Source organism: Zalophus californianus, chromosome 1, assembly GCF_009762305.2.
Source record: "Zalophus californianus isolate mZalCal1 chromosome 1, mZalCal1.pri.v2, whole genome shotgun sequence".
Taxonomy (NCBI): Eukaryota; Metazoa; Chordata; class Mammalia; order Carnivora; family Otariidae; genus Zalophus; species Zalophus californianus.
This window is the reverse complement of record NC_045595.1, coordinates 210,564,985-210,585,874: the sequence shown is the minus strand read 5'-3', so window position 1 is coordinate 210,585,874 and position 20,890 is coordinate 210,564,985. Positions and strand designations below refer to the sequence as shown.

The window sequence follows — 20,890 nt, the reverse complement described above, 5'->3', positions numbered from 1 at the left end:
GTGCAATGCAAACTGAGCAGCTTCTGTGCACCCCTGGGCCCTACGCCTGCTTGTTACATGAAGCCCTCACCAACACTCACGAATTGTGTCATCACTTTATGCAGGAAGAAACCAAATCAACTTAGAGAAAGTGGACCACGAAGACACTGCAAATTACCCAAGTTTGGCTGACACCCAGCCCATGTTTCTTTTACTATGTCATACTTCTCTCTGGGAAGAAAATAAAAGCTCATTTTTTCCCCTGTGAGGAAGGATATACAATTAATTCTTGAGGGACAAGACATAGAAACGTCTTAGGCTGACTCAACATTCTTGTTAAGGGTTTAGAAAGAGAAAGAGTCGAAACTAACATTTGGCTGCATTGGATAGCTCCCAACTGCCTGAGAGAGATGAGCCCCGCCCTCGCAGAGGATGGTATCAACAAACCTTGTAATTAGTGACATTTAGCAGGTATTTACATACTTCCTGTCGGAAGGTTATGTCCCAACTTGGTGTAGGTCACATTCCAGATCTCTGCTCCTGTGATATTACAAGTTTTCATTGTCAACAAGATTCAGATGATTTACCTTAAGAGGTGAACTAATGAACCAGATAAAGCAGGCAGTGTGTCTCAAAGGTTATTTGGCTTCACCAAGTCATTACGAACATTTTTGATTCACTTGGTTTACCTTTTGCCTTCAATTTTATAACTTATGAATGTAAAATATAAGATTTGGGGCCCTTTAAGAAAATTTAAGGGGCGCCTGGGTGGTTCAGTCGGTGAAGCGTCTGCCTTCAGCTCAGGTCATGATCCCAGGGTCCTCGGATCGAGCCCTGCATTTCTGCATGTTGTATAGCCATTAACAGTTTCATAGTTTTTATGCTTTTGTCTTTTAGATTCTATACAAGAATTAAAAGTGGATTTACACATGAAAATTGCAATAATACAGTATTCTATATTTGCCCATATATTTACTTTTACCAGAGAACCGCATACTTTCACATGGCTTTGTGTTATACCCTAGTGTCCTTTCATTTCAACTTGAAGTAATTCCTTTAGCATCTTTTTTTTTTAATTTTTTTATTGTTATGTTAATCACCATATATTACATCATTAGTTTTTGGTGCAGTGTTCCATGATTCATTGTTTGTTCATAACACCCAGTGCTCCATGCAGAACGTGCCCTCCTCAATACCCATCACCAGGCTAACCCATCCCCCTACCCCCCTCCCCTCTAGAACCCTCAGTTTGTTTTTCAGAGTCCATCATCTCTCATGGTTCGTCTCCCCCTCTGACATACTCCCCTTTTCTTCCTCTCCTGTTATCTTCTTCTTTTTCTTTTTTCTTAAAATATGTTGCGTTATTTGTTTCAGAAGTACAGATCTGTGATTCAACAGTCTTGCACAATTCACAGCGCTCACCGTAGCACATACCCTCCCCAATGTCTATCACCCAGCCACCCCATCCCTCCCAACCCCGACCACTCCAGCAACCCTCAGTTTGTTCCTGAGATTAAGAATTCCTCATAAGTGAGGTCATATGATACATGTCTTTCTCTGACTGACTTATTTCCCTCAGCATAACACCCTCCAGTTCCATCCACGTCATTGCAAATGGCAAGATCTCATTCCTTTTGATGGCTGCATAATATTCCATTGTGTATATATACCACTTCTTCTTTATCCATTCATCTGTCGATGGACATCTTGGCGCTTTCCACAGTTTGGCTATTGTGGACATTGCTGCTCTAAACATTGGGGTACACGTACCCCTTCGGGTCCCTACATTTGTATCTTTGGGGTAAATACCCAGTAGTGCAATTGCTGGATCAAACGGTAGCTCTAATTTCAACTGTTTGAGGAACCTCCATACTGTTTTCCAGAGGGGTTGCACCAGCTTGCATTCCCACCAACAGTGTAGGAGGGTTCCCCTTTCTCCACATCCCCGCCAACATCTGTCGTTCCCTGACTTGTTAATTTTAGCCATTCTGACGGGTGTGAGGTGGTATCTCATTGAGGTTTCCTTTAGCATCTCTTGTAGGCCAGCCCCAGTGGGGAACTCCCTCTGTTATGGGATCCCACAACATCCTTGGCTGGCTGTATTTTCTTTTATTAACTTCTTTAAAAAGATTGTATATATGTATGTATGTATGTATGTATGTATGTATGTATGTATTTAAGAGAGAGAAAGAAAGAGAGCACAAGCAGGAGGAGCAGCAGAGGGAGAAGCAGGAGCCCCGTTGAGCAGGGAACCCAACGCGGGGCCCGATCCCAGGACCCTGGGATCATGACCTGAGCCTAAGACAGATGAATAACTGACTGAGCCACCCAGGTGCCCCTTGGCTGCCTGTATTTTAAAATATTTTTGATATATATTTAATTTTTGATATCGATTTAATACATTAACTTATGACTTGGAGTATGTAACTAGGTACTTACTTTAATTATGTACTGTGATTGTGTATTAATTGTGAACACACTGGCAATTAAGAGCAGTATCCCCCAGCTGCTGTGCATGTTGTGTTCTTGTGTCTACTCTTTATAAAGAGTATTATGCCTGGCCCCTTGCCCCCTTGTTTGCCAACTCTGCCTTCTCACTGAGCCCACATGAGTATGTCTGCATTCTCAGCATTGGGTTTGGGCGAAGAATGAGATAGCTGAGTGTTGTGATAGTTTAAAACACAGTGTTGGAAGGAGGGGATTCTCCTTTGAGCACCACAGGTGAGAGTGAGCACATGGGCTTCCTGGTGCTTGTTTTCACTGCGTTAGAGGTGCAGGTCTTCAGGCATCGGTCATCAGGCGTGTCACTCTGTGGTTCAAGTTCCTGAAATTTACTCCTGGGACTATAGTTATATCCCTTACAATTCTATAAACCAATGAATTCCAGAAATTTTGAAATGGTAGAATTTGTTTCTGTTTTCTTTTTAAATCATGATTCTTCTTGGGGAGCCTGGGTGGCTCAGTCAGTTAAGCATCCGACTCTTGATTTTGGCTCAGGTCATGATCTCAGGGTCATGAGATTGAGCCCCCCGGTTGGCTCCACACTCAGTGGAGCTCCACACTACAATTCAGATAACAAGCACCAAGCCAGAAAAGAGCTTTCCAGACTGAGCTTGGCTATGTCCATGGCTGGCCAGGTTGAAGGCTGTAAACTTGTCCTCATTAGCAACACATAACAACTCAGAAAACTGGCCACAGATCAGTTCATCATTTAAGGTCACACACATGGAATGTGTAAAATTGAGGAGTACAGCATAAAGATGTGATTATCCTAAAAAAAAAATAAGTCTCTTTCGTTAACATTTGCTATTTGTTGGACGTTAGTCCTAAAAACATGTTTAACAATGAAATTAGAATCTCTTCTTTTTTTTTTTTAAAGATTTTATTTATTTGAGAGAGAAAGAGAATGAGAGATAGAGAGCACGAGAGGGAAGAGGGTCAGAGGGAGAAGCAGACTCCCCGCTGAGCAGGGAGCCCGATGCAGGACTCCGATCCCGGGACTCCAGGATCATGACTTGAGCTGAAGGCAGTCGCTTAACCGACTGAGCCACCCAGGTGCCCAGAATCTCTTCTTGAACATGCTTAAAGTACACCTGTTAACAAGGCATGGAATGCATTAAAGGGGGAATAGTAATGATTGTGCTAGTATTAGCAAAGCAGGAAAGAAATCTTTTCTTGTACACATCATTTTCAAAAGCTTCTAAGGGAAAACCAAACCCAAATGCCTCTTTCACAGTATTTACATGAAGAGTGCAGAGTCAGAAATATTTTCATTCAAAAATGATTATTTTCTAAAAAGTCTATTGAAATAAATTAAGTATGTTTGCCGAGGTACAAATTAAGCCATGATTTTCATTTAGAACGGTGAGAAAATGCAAGAGCAGGATAGCACAATTTCAGCTCTTCTCCCAGTTCGTGTATGTTCATGCTGGAGCAGTGACTGTATTCCTCTTTCAATGTCACACAGGAGGGTTGAAGGAAAAGAGAGTGGAGAGCATGTGCACAGTTTACCATCTTTCCTCTTTTACATCTTCTCTTCTTTCTTGCAGTTCCACCTTTTATTCAACCTTTTGAGTTTCCAAGATTCTCCATTGGACAGCGGGTCTTTATCCCATGTGTTGTGGTCTCAGGGGACTTGCCCATCACGATCACTTGGCAGAAGGACGGCCGGCCAATCCCAGCGAGCCTTGGGGTGACCATCGACAACATTGACTTCACGAGCTCCTTACGGATTTCCAATCTCTCCCTGATGCACAATGGGAATTACACCTGCATTGCCCGGAATGAGGCCGCGGCGGTGGAGCACCAAAGCCAGCTGATTGTGAGAGGTAAAGACAGGGACATAAGATGCGCAGCATCGATGCAGTCAGATTCAACAATGCTTACAGAGAGTGTTCACTTGAAATAATATGAAAAGAATTAGAACTCATACAATTTGCTGTGATTCCATTAAAATAAAACCTGCAACTATAGAAACCAACCACGAACTCCACTAACACCAAACCAAGGTTTTATTTACCGAAAATATGAAGCTCCAAATAATTAGCAGCTAAGAAAGGTATGTAGAAAGAGGTGGGAGTAGGATTTAATGAATGAACTAGGCTTTTCCTACATCGGCCCCAAAAGTCCATGAGCTCCTGCTTTATTGTATTTACTCTATTTAGCACTATTTATAATATTCTTCTTCGAGGGAGGGGTTCCTTTTTTAAAATTCAATTGATTAACATATAGTGTATTCTTAGTTTCAGAGGTAGAGTCCAGTGATTCATCAGTTGCATATAATACCATATAGTACTCAAGTTTGTGCACAAAAGTGGGCATAATTATAACAGCAGAATGAAGCAACCCAAACAGTAACACTAATTCTGTGGAATATATAATGGGTAAAAGGAGTGTGCCCGGCTGAGAACATCTCCAACGAGCACATCAATGAACAATACACACAGCATGATTCTAGTTAGTAAAAGAAACAAACCCGAGAAAAATATAATATTAGTTTTTAGAATGATGGCTTTAAAAATGTCAAATATTTTTTGCCAGATCACACTTTTTCTAAAGATTCATAAAATAGTAATTGCTTTGTTTTTATTATTTGTTTTAGTGAAGTTCAGTTGACACATAGCAAATAGTAGCTTCTTGTATTTTTTTGTTTTAGTTTTAGAAATGTGTAGTTTCAGTTTAGAAATATGTTTTCCTCCTCTCTTCTGTTTAGCATTAGACCTCTCGTTAATTTAGGAGGCTATAACAACATTTATTAAATTAAAGTGGAATAATACGTATTTAGAAATTACAATAGAGTGGTCTAGCTTGTAGAAAATATTGGCAGGGGACTCAGTGCATCTAAAATGTAAGCATTTGTCTTGTTTCAAATCTGTATTCTGATCACCAAATTCCCATGAAGGCTCTACTCCTCATCTGCAAAATGAGCAGCTAGTATTCTGTAAAGTCTGTTGGGCACAGACATGTGATTTTATGATTCTCCAAGAACTATATGCATTCATGTCCTAGTATAGTTCTTACCTGTATTGCAAAAGCAACTATATGAAATTAAAGACTTACGTTAATGTTGATTATTTGCATTTTAAAATCTCCAAATATTGGGCTCTCAGAGTAATTGTTGGGAGAGGTTGATTTCCATTATTTTCCAGATAGTTGATAGATCTGAGCAGGTTCTTTCTTGAGCAAAGGATCCCTGTGTCCTTCCTTAGTCTTTGGACCTTGTCCTCATGACATCTTTCCTTCCTTTCTGGCTGAAGAGTAATGTACTTTCTATGTACTTCCCAACAAAACAGACTGAACTACTTAGAGTTTATATGAAGAAACCAAATTTGTATTTGTAAAAAATGATTTTCCCTGAGTAAGAAAATATATTTTCAGTCACATACGAACTAAAAATACAAGTGACAGTTTTTTCTCTTTCTACCTTGTGCTTTTGAGTATAAGAATAGGAACACATGAATTTATTTCTCATTTTTTGAAGATAAATAAAAATGGAAGCCAATGTGGTATCCATTTCCCAAATGTTTTCTTACATGAGGAATTGACTCTTACTATTATTTGTGAAGGACAAAGCAGTACATCAGCCTGTCTCCTGAATAATCTGCTCTGAAAGATGCAAGTCAGAGAACGGAATGTTAGACAAAAGTGTACACGCATGCTGTTTGCATCACTTACCCTTGCAGGGAAGGTAACAGGATTTTTTTGACCAAGGGCAGAGGTCAGATGAACTGAAATTGAGCCTAGCCATTTGAGAGGATGTGGTTGATCACGATCTGATTAGTGGCTCCATGTGGATTTTCTTCAAATATGTCAAATAAACTGTGAAATTAACATCAAATCACCAATGAGATAAGATAATTCTGAGAAAGGGAATGTGTTTCACAAGGAGGTCAGTGGTTGGAGACGTAGTCAAGGACAAGATAATGTGGGACAGTAATCCTCAATCTAGACATCTTAACAGATTTAAGAAAACACCGATAACATTTTCTGGCCCTAGCTAAGCCCAATTAAAACATAATCCATGGGAGTAGATCCATCTTTCATATTGACAGGGTATTACTTTCTCCTCCCCCCCAAAAAACCACCTATTGGTGGTTCTCAAATTTTGTCACACATTAGAATTACATGGGAAGCTTTAAAATTCTTAATGTCTAGGTTGCAGCCCATACTAATTAAATAGCCATCTTTGGAGGTAATGGTTAAAGTAATGACAAGGAGTTGAATTTGCAATATCTTTTGGAGGCAAAGCAAACAAAACATGTTTATAAAGTGAATGTTGCCAATGAGAGGAAGCACATGTGTTGCTTAATAGGGTAAATAGAAGTCTTTAACAGAAGTGGAGAAGAAACAGAGTGGCAGTGTGACATAGGAAACGATGAGGGAGGAACAAGAAGGTCCAGACCCAAGGCATTCCAGGATTTGAGGTTCCAGGAATCAGCAAAGGAAACAGAGAGGGAAAAGGAAAAGCCAGTGAAGTAAGAGGAAGTCCAGCAGACTGTGGGGGTACTGGAAGCAAATTAGGAAATATATCAAGAAATGCAGGTAATAATGTATATAAAATCTCACTGGAAATAGAAAAAGGAAATCCAAGAATTGGTCATTGGGTTTAGGGAGATGGACATTGTTTATGACCATGAAGAGTTCTGTGGTTGCAGTGAATGTCAGATTAGTAGGGCTAGTGAATGGAAAGGAAGGTGAATAAATGTGTGGGAATTCAAGGAAATATGTATGATTATTTTCAGAAACATTGCTATGATGGGAGGCAGAAAAATGGAGAGGAAGTTGAAGAGAACATGGGACATGGGACAAGAGAAGCTTACATGCTCATGGGAATGAGTCAGAGAGGAAAGAAACATGTGCCACAGATAAAGAGGACATAATGACAGGATTATTCAGATATTTTCATGGAGAGGTAAAAGGGAAAAACAGTAAACAGCGCCTCACTGAACTTGGGAAAATGTCGAACTCCAACATATACATAGTTAGAGTCTCAGAAAGAGGGGGAGGGAACAATATATTTGAAAAATAATGATTGGAAATTTTCCAAATGTGAAGGAAAATATAAATCTACATATCAAAATGACCAATGAAACCCTCAAAAAATAAGGACAAAGAAAAACCATGCCATGGCACATTCTAATTAAATTGTTAAAAACTAATAATAAAATATTAAAAGTAACCAGAGAAATTTGACTTGTTACATCAAGACGACCAAGTAGGAAAACTTTAGGCTACTCATCAGAAACAACTCAAGCCAGAACAGAATGGAACAGTAGCTTTAAAGTGCTGAAAGGAGGGGGTGGAGGAACATTTGTCAGTCTAGGATTCTATAACCAGCAAAATACCCTCTTCAAAAATGGAGGCGAAATAAATACATTTTTAGACAAGTAAAGATTTAGAGAATCACCAGCTAGATTTTACTACAGTAAATTTTAAAGAATGTTCTTGAAGCTAAAAGAAAACAATTCCATGTAAATTGATCTACAAGAGGAATGAAGATCTCTTGATATGATAAATTTATGGCTAAAGATAAGATACACCTTATTATCATTTTCATTTCCTTTAAAATATTTAGATGTTTTTGTTTAAACATAATTTATAGCATGCAAAAATAAAATGTACAATAATATCACAAAGAACAGGAAGGAAAGGGGAATTTTCCTGTTGTAAAATTGATCCTATGTTATACATGAAGCGGTATAATATTATTTGAACATAGATGCTGCTAGCTAAATATGTCCAATGCAAACTCTTGAGCAATTATCAAAAATGAAACAAGTATAGATATTAATCCAACAGAATAGATTAAAAGAACATTATAATATACTCAATTAGCTAGGGAAAAAGTGGGAAAAGAGGGATAAAATACAAAGAAGAGATGGAAAATAGACGGAAAACTTAAATACAACTATATCAATACTTTCATTAGGTATAAATGGACTAAACCTACCGATAAAAAGCAAAGATTATCAATTTTTTTTAAGATTTTATTTATTTATTTGAGAGAGAGAGAATGAGAGAGAGAGAGCACGAGAGGGAAGAGGGTCAGAGGGAGAAGCAGACTCTCTGCTGAGCAGGAAGCCCGATGTGGGACTCGATCCCGGGACTCCAGGATCATGCCCTGAGCCGAAGGCAGTCGCTTAACCAACTGAGCCACCCAGGCGCCCAAAGATTATCAATCTTAATTAAAAAGCAAGATTCAAGTACATGCTACCCCATGTTAAGTATAAAGACATAAATAGTGAAAGATAAAATGGTATAAAACACCAATCATAAAAAACTTAATTGGATGTATTAATATTAAATAAAATAAATCTCAGGCTTTATTTAATTTTATATTTACTTAAATATTTATTTAATATTAAATAAAATCTCAAGATAATGAATATTACTATAAGCAAATAAGGACATATTAAAATAATAAAATGGTTAATTCATCAACAAGAACATATAAATCTGAAATACAGATGCACCTAGTAATAGAAATCCAAACACATGGTTACAAAATAGAACTGAAAGGAATAACAGACAAACAAAGACAATTGGGAATTTCAAGACTCCTTTCTCGATAATTAATAGAACAAACAGAAAAAATCAGTAAGAATAGAGATTTAAGCTACACTATCAACCCATATAATCTAGTTGATATTTATAGACTATATCACGCAACTACAGAATGCAATATTCTTGAATTCTGATCACCTGAACAATAAGAATGTAAGTTTTGTTATTTAAAGCTACTAAGTTTGTTGTGATTTATTGCAGCAGCTAGAGAAAACTAATGCAAGTACAAACATCACTATAGTTCCTACAGACATTAATTAAAAGTAAAGAAAGGTTTTGGACAATGTTATGCCAGTATATTTGACAATTTAGATCAAATGATCAATGATTTCAAAGGCATAAATTACCCAAGTAGATACAAAAGTAAAAATCTGACTAGCCCTATGTCTGTTATAAGGTTTGAATTCATATCAAAAACCTTCCCAAAAAAACTGAAGGCCAAGAGAGCTTACTTAATTTGTAAGTTTTCGGAAGAATTTAAGAAAGAAATAATAGCATCCTTATACAAACTCCTTCAGATATTCAAGGAAAAGGGAAGAGTTCCCAAATTTTTAGACACAGAATAACCTTAAGATAAAAAGTTGATAAAGGCATTGCACATAAAAAAATTAACAAACTGTTATTGCTCATGAGTATAGGTGCAAAAATAGTTGGCATAATATTACCATATCAAATTAGCAATATAAAGAAAATACAATATACCATGACAAAGTGGGCTTTATCGGGGGAATAAAAGCTTGGTTTAATATTCAAAATTAATCAAAAGAATGTATCATATTAACAAAATAAAGAAAAAAATCACACATTAAAATAGACGAAAGGAATTTACTAGAACTCAATCTCCGTTCCTGATTAAAAAGAAAAAAACTCTCAGTTAACAAACAATAGTGATTGTCTCACTAGAATAAAAAGCACCTATGAAAAATCCATAGTGTTTTATATTCTTTATCTTCATGATTAGGAAAGACATAAGCATGTCTACTCTCAACACTTCTATCAGTATTGTTTTAGTGGTAATAGCCTTTATGCTTAGACAAGAAAAAAGAAATAGAAGGCATGGCATTTGTGATAGAAGGCACAAATGTGCTGATGACATGGGTGTGTACGGAAAAATGTTAACAAATATACCAATACACAAAAGATAAAGAGAAAGCAGTCAAAGTCAAAGTCTGTCAATATTAAAAAACAATGGAACACCAAGGAAGACTGTGACAGAGGAAATAAAAAACAAAAGAATAAGACAGAGAAAACATTTCGTTAATGTCCAGAACAAGTCCTTCCCTCCCTATAAATAGTTACTTTAAATGTAAATAGAGCAGACTACTGATACCCACAGAACGCAGCCAGCTCTGAAGAACGATATGAGCCAGACACACACAAAGAGTGATATGTCCTATTTATAACATATTTGTCACATAGTCAATTTATATCCATTTATAAGAGAAAACTAATCAACAGAGGTAAAAATCAGAATTGTTGCAACTGGGAAGGGGGATTGGGAACTGACAGGGAATGGATAGGAGGGAACTTTTGGGGTGAATGGAAATATTCTAAATCTTGATGGGGTGCGGGTTTTGTGCATGTGTGCACTTGTCAAAACCTATCAAACTATACACTTTAAAGCTGTGTATATTACTTTATGTAAATTGTACTTTAACTTTTAAAATTTTAAAAAATAACCTTCCTAAGGGTCAAAATTCTTCAAAAATGAAATAATTAAGTAACTTACTTTGCAAGATAACAACTTTCCTACCAAGAGAGGTTTGTTAAAAATGGGATGGTGTTTTGGAAGGGACTATAGAAAAGGAATAGATGTCACAGGTTAGTGGCTGGCCTTAAATCAATAAGTCGTAGCTTCCCTTCTGGCTCTAATGCTCATTTAAAAAGAAAGGCTATTATTTAAACACTTTCTTCCTCACAGGCTGTATCATCTTTTATAACAAATGTGGAAAATATTCTATCTTCAACATGGCTTTTAGTAAATATTTTTTGTTAATTCTTTTTAAGATTTTATTTATTTGAGAGAGAGAGAGAGCATGATGAGTGCAGGAAGGGGCAGAGGCAGAGGGAGAAGCGGACTCCCCGCGGAGCAGGGGGCCTGACAGGGGCTCGATCCCAGGACCCTGGGATCATGACCTGAGCCAAAGGCAGACTCTTAACTGACTGAGCCACCCAGGCGCCCCTGTGTTTTTGTTAATTCTATTTAACAGCATATGGAAGGCACGTAGGTATACAAGTTCCTTTAACTTAGCTATGATGAGAATTGGTTTATGATTCATTCAACTAAACTCTAGAATTGGGTCAGGTCTGGAGTGCCTGTTTTATAGATACCATAATAGGTCATCGTTCTGATTCCAGAAAGCCAGACACCTTAAACAAACCCCTATCAATCAGCTTTGAGCTTAGTTTTCTTGACTCTCAGTTGGCATGGTAATGGCTAAATGGATTAATTAAATAAGGACTACAGGTTATCTTGGATAAAGCATTTTCTGCTTTAAAGTCCTTATGAGTAGCCATCTTTATTGTGGTTTTTTTTTTTTTCTTAAAAATTTTCAGTCTGACAAGTTCTGCATTTTCTTGTTTTACTTGCTAGCAAAAGAAAAAAAATATTCTGAGCTATACCTCTTTGAAGCGTCAATGGGTAGATACAAATATACCCTTTTACACCCACTCCCGAATGACTGAGTTTTTTTCTGTGCTACTTTCCTTCATCCTTCTCTTATTCCAGCATGAAACAGCAGTGTACTTAGCACATACTTATAATTGCTGGGCCCTGGAATAGTTACTGGGATGATGAATGCTCATTTCTTCCCAGTAAGAGCTCCCATATAGTGGGAGAGAGACAGGTGACAGCCCCACAGGATGGTGTGACAAAGCTGTAGGGCAACTATGAAAGAAGAGAGGAACGTTACCAAATTTAGGTTAGGAGACACATGAGGCAGGTTCCCGGAGGGGGTGGGGAATCCTGAGGCATTAGAAAATACAGCAGCGAGTTACAAAGGAGAGAAAGGAAGGCAGTGTGTTTCTGGAAGAAGGTCTTTCACCTACAGTGGTGGGGAGGCTTGAGACAGCAGATGCACTTATTTCCCTGGTGTGGAATAGGGTGGCTGGAGACTAACATGGCAGAGGGTGAGACCCAGGGCTAACTCTGGCTCACAGTTTGAAGGTTCTGTGTCCTGAGGTCTGGAGGCCACAGGAATTGAATAAGGGGGGTCTAAAGAAAAAAAAAATCATACACAATAAAGTGAGACCAGGATCCCAGAAGCCCAGAGGGGAGGCTCTGTGGTCCACATGAGAAGTGGTGATGATTGGAGCTAAAGTAGTGGTAGCAGGGATGGCAAAGGTAGGGTTAATTCAGAAGACACTTTGCAGGAATCGGGGACCAACTATTTGAGAAAAATGTGTGAGAAGCCTTGGTGATAGACGTTCTCCCCAAGAGTAGCTGGCCAAGGACTGTGCTGGGTATTGGAGTGGGACATGGACCTCTCATTGTCTCCTCCATTCTCCATCCACCCTTAGTACATAATAGTTGGGACAGGGAACTTTCTCTGTGGATGGCTAATATTTGCTGTGAGTGGCAGCAATTTGTCTTCGATTGCTAGAAATCGGGCAGCTGCTCAAATTTCAGCTTTTAATTTGAATGGTCAAGTAGTTGAATTTTATCACCACTTTGGCTGGATCATATTCTGAATCAGCTAAATAGACGTTTTAGGTAAGATGAAGAATCTTATCATTTTATTGCCATTTAATGAAAGAGCATTCCATATTGCAAACTGTGGACTTACCAATTAACTTTGGAAAACAGTTATCATTTGGTTCATGAAAAAAAATGCAAAGGTATAGTTGGGGAAATAAAACCCACGTGAAAATAGCAAACAGTTTTAGAGAATAACTATATGGGTCTTTATTTAAATCTTTAACTTAAGAAATGTTTTTCTCTTGGAAGTTTTAAAGTTTTTGGTCTGAGATGTAGTTTGGGAAAAACAGAAATAGAATGAGGAGTTTAGAAACCTTGAAATTGCCTTGTCACAGTGAGGGTGGTTTGGAAGCCTTCAAGTGACAGACTCTTAATCACAAGAGCAGAATGAACTCTAATAAGGGAGAGACCAGTGTTTGATATGTTCAGAGAAGGCTTCGTGGAAGGAGTGAGCTGTGTCAGTCTTGATGTGAGTAGGGTTTTAGAAAGAGAATAAAAATGCAACACTCATGCATTTCTAATTAATCACCTATGCTTGGATTGCCCCATCCAAGGGGCAAGATTTTCTTACTCGGTCTCTCAGTAAGAAAATCAAGGTCCACACTTCTGCTTGTTCATTTTCTAGGTGACTTTGAGAACATGATTGAATCTCTCTGATCCTCAATTTCCTAATCTGTAAAATAGCAACAGTGAGACTTACCTCTTGGAGCTGCTGAGAGTATTTTAATTAGGTAACAAGGTGACAGTTGGTATGACTTTGGCACCTGGCTGGCAGCAGGGCCCTCTGATGACTCTCCATGAATGAGTAGAGGAGACACAGGTGTCCAGATATATGTTCTGAGGTCAGGGAGGGTTAGCACCAGCCAAGACATAGAGTCTGTGCTATGGTCAGAGTTTGCCCATCTGCCTGTTGTTATCAACAAGTATGTGCTTGACGGAGGAAGTGATGGGGAACTACAAATGTCCTTGAACAGATTGCCTGGAGGGAGGAAGACCATTCTGGGAGGCAGGTGATGGGCTGTGCTATGTGGACAGGAGAGCCCAGGGAAAGCGTGCTGGCCTTCAAGCCTGCCTCCCCAGACCTTTTCCCTGCTTCTCTTCTTTCCTCTTTTCTTCCTTTCAGCCCCAACGTGATAATGACACCTGTTAGCCATGTGACCTTGGGTAAATTCCTTAGCCTCTGTTTACCTCCATTCTCTTATTCATAAAATGGAATGGTACCTAATAGGGATTTCTGAGGGTTAAATGATGTATTTATCCCAGTGCCTGGCACATAATAACCACTGAGTGGGTGATGACACCCTTCTACCCTTGTCCCTCTGTCTGTCCATTCCTGCTACTCACATCCACATGATTTTGGAACATGGTTGAGGACACACTACATAGAAGAGACCATGGGGCAATCCAAGCATAGATGATTAATTAGAATGAAGGCCTTGGGAATATATTCTAAAAGGAAAAAGTACAATATGTTTTTGAAGGAACCACAGCAGTTGGGGGTAAATTGTGTACAGGAAATGAAGGTGACAACTGAGATAATTCAGCTAAGGTGTAGAATGAATGGGTATGACAGCAGTGGAGTTTTGGAGTCCAATTCTGAGTTATTCCTTCTATCACAGACTTATGACCTAGGATCATTATAGAGCTTAGCACAGTTTTTGATTGCCCGGGTCATTGGGGAGATTTATAGAAACTTAATTTAAAGTACATTAGCTGTTATCATAAGGGAAATTAAAAGAAAAAAGAACCAAACAACCCTTAGCTCTTATGTGTGTGCCCCATGGCTTACACTGGCTGTGGACTGATGATCTCCCTAATGTCATGCTCAGTCGGGTGACCTTGGCATTAATGAAGACATTTGGAAGGAAAGCACTAGACTTAATGACAGAACACACATGCCCTTTGCTTCCTATTATTGGCTCTGCATCACTGAGAAGAAAGCCGCCGACGCGATGATTTTCTGTGATTTCAAAGGAAGTCACTGTTCTCATACTTCTTTATGTCCTATGATGTATCTGCTGTTTCTGGCCTTTAATGATGGGCTACCACATAGAAAACAAACACCGCACAGAAGGCTACTAGTTAACCTTTATTTGGCAAGGAAAATAAAAAATTATACAAGGCCACCATCTTATTGCTATGTTTAGTGGTCCAATTTTTGATATCATATTTGTGCTATCATTTTACTTCATCCATTGATTCTTCCAACAAACATTTATTAAGCATCTATTTTATACCAGATATTCTGAGTGCTGGGGTACAGTGATGATCAAAATAGAGATCCCAAGTTCCTGCTCCATAAACCTCACATTCCAGTGGAAGACAGAGACAACAAACACACAATGTCGGGTATCTACATGTACTATGAAAGTAAAGCTAGTAGGAGGATTGAAAGTGATAGGGATAGGAAAGGTATGTCAGGTCGGGTGGACAGGGGAAGCCTTTCTGAAGAGATTTTTGAGCCGACTTGACTAAGGTGAGGGAATAAAGCACAGGGAGTGCCAGGCAGATAGACCACGCTTGAAGAACCTCAGTTAGGAGTGAGGTTTGTGTGTTCAAAGAGCAGCAAGAGAACAATGGGCTCAGTGTCCCATAAGGGAGGAGGGAAAGGTTTGAGGACAAAGGCCAGGCCATCTTTCTGCTTGTGACAGGAAGCCATTGGATTTTAGTTTCCAGTGTCATAAATTAAATCTTACCTAGACTTTGACCAATTACCATCTTGACTAAATGCCATCCAGTAGAGAATGGCAATATTTATGTACATGCCCCCCCCCACCAAATAGCTTCCAGTTTTACCTTCAGTAAAGCCGAATCCCTGCTTCCAGTTTTACCTTCAGTAAAGCCGAATCCCTGTCCCTGTTGACAGCTTAAGGAAGCTTATATCCATTCTTTGGAAATATATAGCTTCTTGGAGGCCATGCATTTCAAACATTAAAAAAAATTGGACTCCATCTAACATTGAAAAATACCTGTCCTACATCAAAAAATAATGATGTACTGTATGGTGACTAACATGGCATAATAAAACAAAAAAATAACTTAAAAAAGAAAAATACCTGTCCTATTATAAGCATACTACTATTCCTCTCTTAAAAACTCCAAAAATAATTCCTTCCTTTAATAAACAGACCAAACCAAAGATCACTGTATTTTGAACAGCCCTCATTTTTTAAACTTATTAAACAGTTTTATGGCCTTTTCAGAACATTTTTGTAAAACTGTTAGAGGCAGAATTTACTTGTAAAAGTTAGAATACAAGTTGAAAACACACCATTCGAAAAAAGTTTAGTTTCTGCACATTTTTAAGCACAAATTCCAGATAACTTTCAATATTCAGCTCCCTCCAAGGAATCCCGGGGGCCTTGAGATACTGTCAGACTGCATGGGTCCCATGACACTAAGGTGTATGTCAAGAATGGGGGTGTGACATAGTTATTGGGTTGAATCTCTCCCTTCTATTTCCTTAATCACCCTCCTCCTCCACTTTCTATTGGAAAACCAACTATATTGGCAAACCTGCTCACTACAACACACCAAATAAAGTGTTACACGAATAAAAGGAAACAAAAATATAATTTTATTTTTTAAAAGATTTTATTTCTTTACTTGAGAGAGAGAGAGAAAGAGAGAGAGAGAACGCACAAGCTGGAGGGAGGGGCAGAGGGAGAGGGAGAGACAATCTGAAGTAGACTTCTCACTGAGTGCACAGCCAGATGTGGGGCTTAATCTCACAACCTCAAGATCGTGACCTGAGCAGAGACCAAGAGCCAGCCACTTAACCAACGGAGCCAGCCAGGTACCCCCAAGATATAATTTTTAAAAAGGGAACTAGCAACTTTGGGGAATTATAACCCAGACGACAGAGAGTATTAAGTCTTCGGGTCCTATCATAAGTTTTAGCTCAAATTGCAACAGCTCCACCTCCTGTCCGTATCTCTTTGCCCAGAATCCTCCTAGAATGCTTTCTGCTCTCTACCCTCAGAAGAGAGTAGGTCCATCCACTCCAAAGCTTTCGGCATTAGAGTCACTCTGATCTGTGGTATTAACTTAGACATGCTACTCTGGACAAAATCTATTTCTCTATTCTGTAAAACTGGAATAATAATACCTATTTGTTTGTCCATTCAACAAGCATTTTCAGAGAGCTTTCTGTTGTTCTATTGCTGTGCCCCATGCTGGGGATCCAGTGGTCTGTGGGAAAGGAATGATTCTTATTCTCCTATGGTATAGAGCCTGACGGGGGAGACAGGCAATGAAAGCAGCAATACGAGACATGTTTGATAAAGGCAATAGCAGGTAACACAGGGTTTGTGGGGGCAGTCAATCTCATCCACAGCATCAGTAAGGGTGTTCCAGACAAAATGGGCTTTGAGCTGAGATGTAATAATAATAAGTGAGAATTTGTTAAACAAAGAAATGCAGAAGCTTATGTGAAGACCCAGCAGCAAGAGCAATCGTGGGGGTTGGAGAATAGATGGGGTTTTAGAACAGCAAAAGGGGAGTGTCAAGAGATGAAGCTGGAGACTAGAGACCCAAGTCATAAAGAGCCTTCAAGATATTGTAGAAGTCTGGATTATATCAAGGGACAATGGGAATGCACTGGTGATTTTAAGCAGGGACTCACCTCATCCAATTAGTGTCTTGGATTCTTCAGGCCACTGTATGGGGAACAGATTCAAGTTGGGCTGTAGGTGCCAGGTAGACCAGTGAGGAGGCTACTCCAGAAACCAGCTAAGAACCAGTATTGGCCTTGTTTCAAGGGGAGTGCCTCTGAAAGCAGAGTTCGAGGTCCATGATTGACCGCTGATCACTTATTTGAGATGTGATTCCTGGATTCCAGAGTGAGGGATGGGGGTGGGAATGAGATCAGAAAGGGAGGGAAAGTATCAATTAAAGTTGTTTTAATGAGCTTGTTGATGCTGTGGGCAGTTGGGGCTCCTTTGTACCCTGAGGAATCCTCTGAGGACTCACAGAGAACAGTGATTTTCAAAGTATTGTCTCTGGACCAGCAGCCTCAGCATCACTTGAAGCTTATTAAAAAGACAGTATCTTGGATCCCTCCTCAGATCTCCTGAGTCAAAACTTTGGAAGATAGGGTTCAGCAACTTGTGTTTTAGTCAGCTCCTCAGGAGATTTTGATGCCCTCTAATGTTTGAGAAGCACAGGCATAGAAGGTGCCTCAGAATCATTCCATGGGATGGAAGGATGGAGAGGAGGGGCACTCCCCCCCCGCCCTCTCTCATTGTTATGTGTTTGTCTCCCACATTTCTGGGTTGCATCAGTGAAAGTGACTAAGCATTTGTAAGTCTAGAGAAGGCTCTGGGACAGCAAAGAGAGACTCATGCTCTTGGTGTGGTACCCTGGCAAGTGCATGGAACTGTCCAGCCCTCCGTGTGCTGAAACCAGATGGATGGAGGGTGTGTGGCACTTTACCATACACCCGGCCTACCCATTGTGACCAGAGCATGGCAGTGAAGATGAAGAGAATTTGAGGATATGTGATACATTTTCGAGGGAGAACCATCAGTACCTGATACAAGGAGATGAAAAAGGAAGATGTGAAAGATAATTTGCAGTTTTATGAGCCATTTCCATCTGTAATTACCTTCCACTTGCAATATGTCAATGGTCATTTCCCATGTAAACCTCTTTGATCAGTTTTTAAGTAATGTCCCTTTGGATTGGAACCAAATTGAGGGGAGGGGTCATGGATCAATTATAATTAGACATCCTTCCAGAGGAAATGCAAGAGATTAGTTACCCTGCCCATTGGACAAGGGGTTTCCTTCTCTCAGCAGAATTTGAGCCAAATAGAGCATAGACTATAGATGACTGCATATTTACCTTCTACCTGGCCAGAGTGATTTTGGCATGGTGCCTTAAACTTTGTAATCTATCTTTGAGGTTGATTATTTTTACTAGAAAACTTTGCTCTATATAATCTCCAGCATTTTTCTCCAGCATGAGATAGTCATGCCTTATCACCTTATTTAAATATATTTACATTTTACTGAATATGTGTGTCTCAGCATATCATCCAAATGAAGTAAAATTGCTTACTAGTTAAGCAATATTGAAGACACCCATCGGCTGTATAAATTATTTAATTTGCAAGTTGGGAATTGTGTTTGTTAAGGTTATGTTAAAGCTGGACATACCTGCATTTATTAAATTAACCAGCACTCCTAGAGCACTTAATATCTTCCAGGCACTGTTCTGAGAACATTTGCAATCATAATTTATTTGATCCCCACACCAATCCTATAAAATGAGTGCTATAATTATCCCCAATTTACCAATAAGGAAATTGAAACCAAGAGACATTTGATAGCTTGCACCAGATCATCCAACTGGAAGAAACAGTTGGAGCACAAGCCCCAGTGTTTAGTCCTTGGCTCTGTACTCCTAGCCATCACGGTCATCTCTTTCAGAAACACAGCAGTGAGTTCCATCTCCAGCTGCTTCTCGTGTCTATCATTCCCTCCTCCTTGGCTACTTTATGGCCAAAATTATCTTCACTATGGTTTGTATCATTTCAACATGCTTAGAAGCTTCTATCTCACATAAACTCTGATCTTTCTCCCAGTCCATTCATGTGATGGCTGGAATCCCTAATGATCTGTAGCACAGAGGCCCATGTTTCTGTGTCAAAAATAAGAATTCTGGAAATTGCAAGGCAGACAAGATTAGCTTTACCAGGAATTATGCAAAGGAGAGGAAGAATGCTCACATTGGTTAGGTGTCTGATATATGGTGGACACAATCCTTCTCCTCTTACATAATTCTGTGATTGACCTCTTAAAAGTTCATCCCATAATTAATCACTTTAGGATGGAAAAGTTTCTGAGATTCAGATTTTGATGGAAAAGTTTCTGAGATTCTTTTTTTTTAATTTTTTATTATTATGTTAATCACCATACATTACCTCATTAGTTTTTGATGTAGTGTTCCATGATTCATTGTTTGCGTATAACACCCAGTGCTCCATGCAGAACGTGCCCTCTTCAATACCCATCACCAGGCTAACCCATCCCTCCACCCTCCTCCCCTCTAGAACCCTCAGTTTGTTTTACAGAGTCCATCCTCTCTCATGGTTTGTCTCCCCCTCCGATTTGCCCCTCTTCATTCTTCCCCTCCTGCTATCTTCTTCTTCTTTTTTTTTTAACATATACTGTATTATTTGTTTCAGAGATGCAGATCTGAGATTCAACAGTCTTGCACAATTCACAGCATTCACCATAGCACATACCCTCCCCAATGTCTATCACCCGGCCACCCCATCCTTCCCACCCCCCACCACTCCATCAACCCTCAGTTTGTTTCCTGAGATTAAGAATTCCTCATAAGTGAGGTCATATGGTACATGTCTTTCTCTGACTAACTTATTTCACTCAGCATAACACCCTCCAGTTCCATCCACGTCATTGCAAATGGCAAGATCTCATTCCTTTTGATGGCTGCAATATATTCCATTGTGTATATATACCACATCTTCTTTATCCATTCATCTGTCGATGGGCATCTTGGCTCTTTCCACAGTTTGGCTATTGTGGACATTGCTGCTATAAACATCGGGGTGCACATACCCCTTCAGATCCCTACATTTGTATCTTTGGGGTGAATACCCAACAGTGCAATTGTTGGGTCGTATGGTAGCTCTATTTTCAACTTTTTGAGGAACCTCCATACTGTTTTCCAGAGTGGCTGCACCAGCTTGCATTCCCACCAACAGTGTAGGAGGGTTCCCCTTTCTCCGCATCCCCGCCAACATCTGTCGTTTCCTGACTTGTTAATTTTAGCCATTCTGACTGGTGTGAGGTGATATCTCATTGAGGTATTGATTTGGATTTCCCTGATGCCAAGTGATGCTGAGCACTTTTTCATGTGTCTGTTGGCCATTTGGATGTCTTCTTTGGAAAAATGTCTCTTCATGTCTTCTGCCCATTTCTTGACTGGATCATTTGTTCTTTGGGTGTTGAGTTTGATAAGTTCTTTATAGATTTTAGATACTAGCCCTTTATCTGATAAGTCATTTGCAAATATCTTCTCCCATTCTGTCGGTTGTCTTTTGGTTTTGTGGACTGTTTCTTTTGCCGTGCAAAAGCTTTTTATCTTGATGAAGTCCCAATAGTTTATTTTGCCCTTGCTTCC

At 39.3% G+C, this 20,890-nt stretch overlaps 1 protein-coding gene across 1 annotated transcript in view; it reads left to right on the top strand.

Annotated features, from left to right (window-relative positions):
* Positions 1–20,890, top strand: part of DSCAM (DS cell adhesion molecule) — a 675,165-nt gene that overhangs the window by 394,659 nt on the left and 259,616 nt on the right. The window contains exon 9 of the mRNA XM_027586581.2: positions 4,029–4,307. Within this exon, the coding sequence (XP_027442382.1) occupies positions 4,029–4,307 (279 nt within the window). The remainder of the gene's footprint in view (positions 1–4,028; positions 4,308–20,890) is intronic.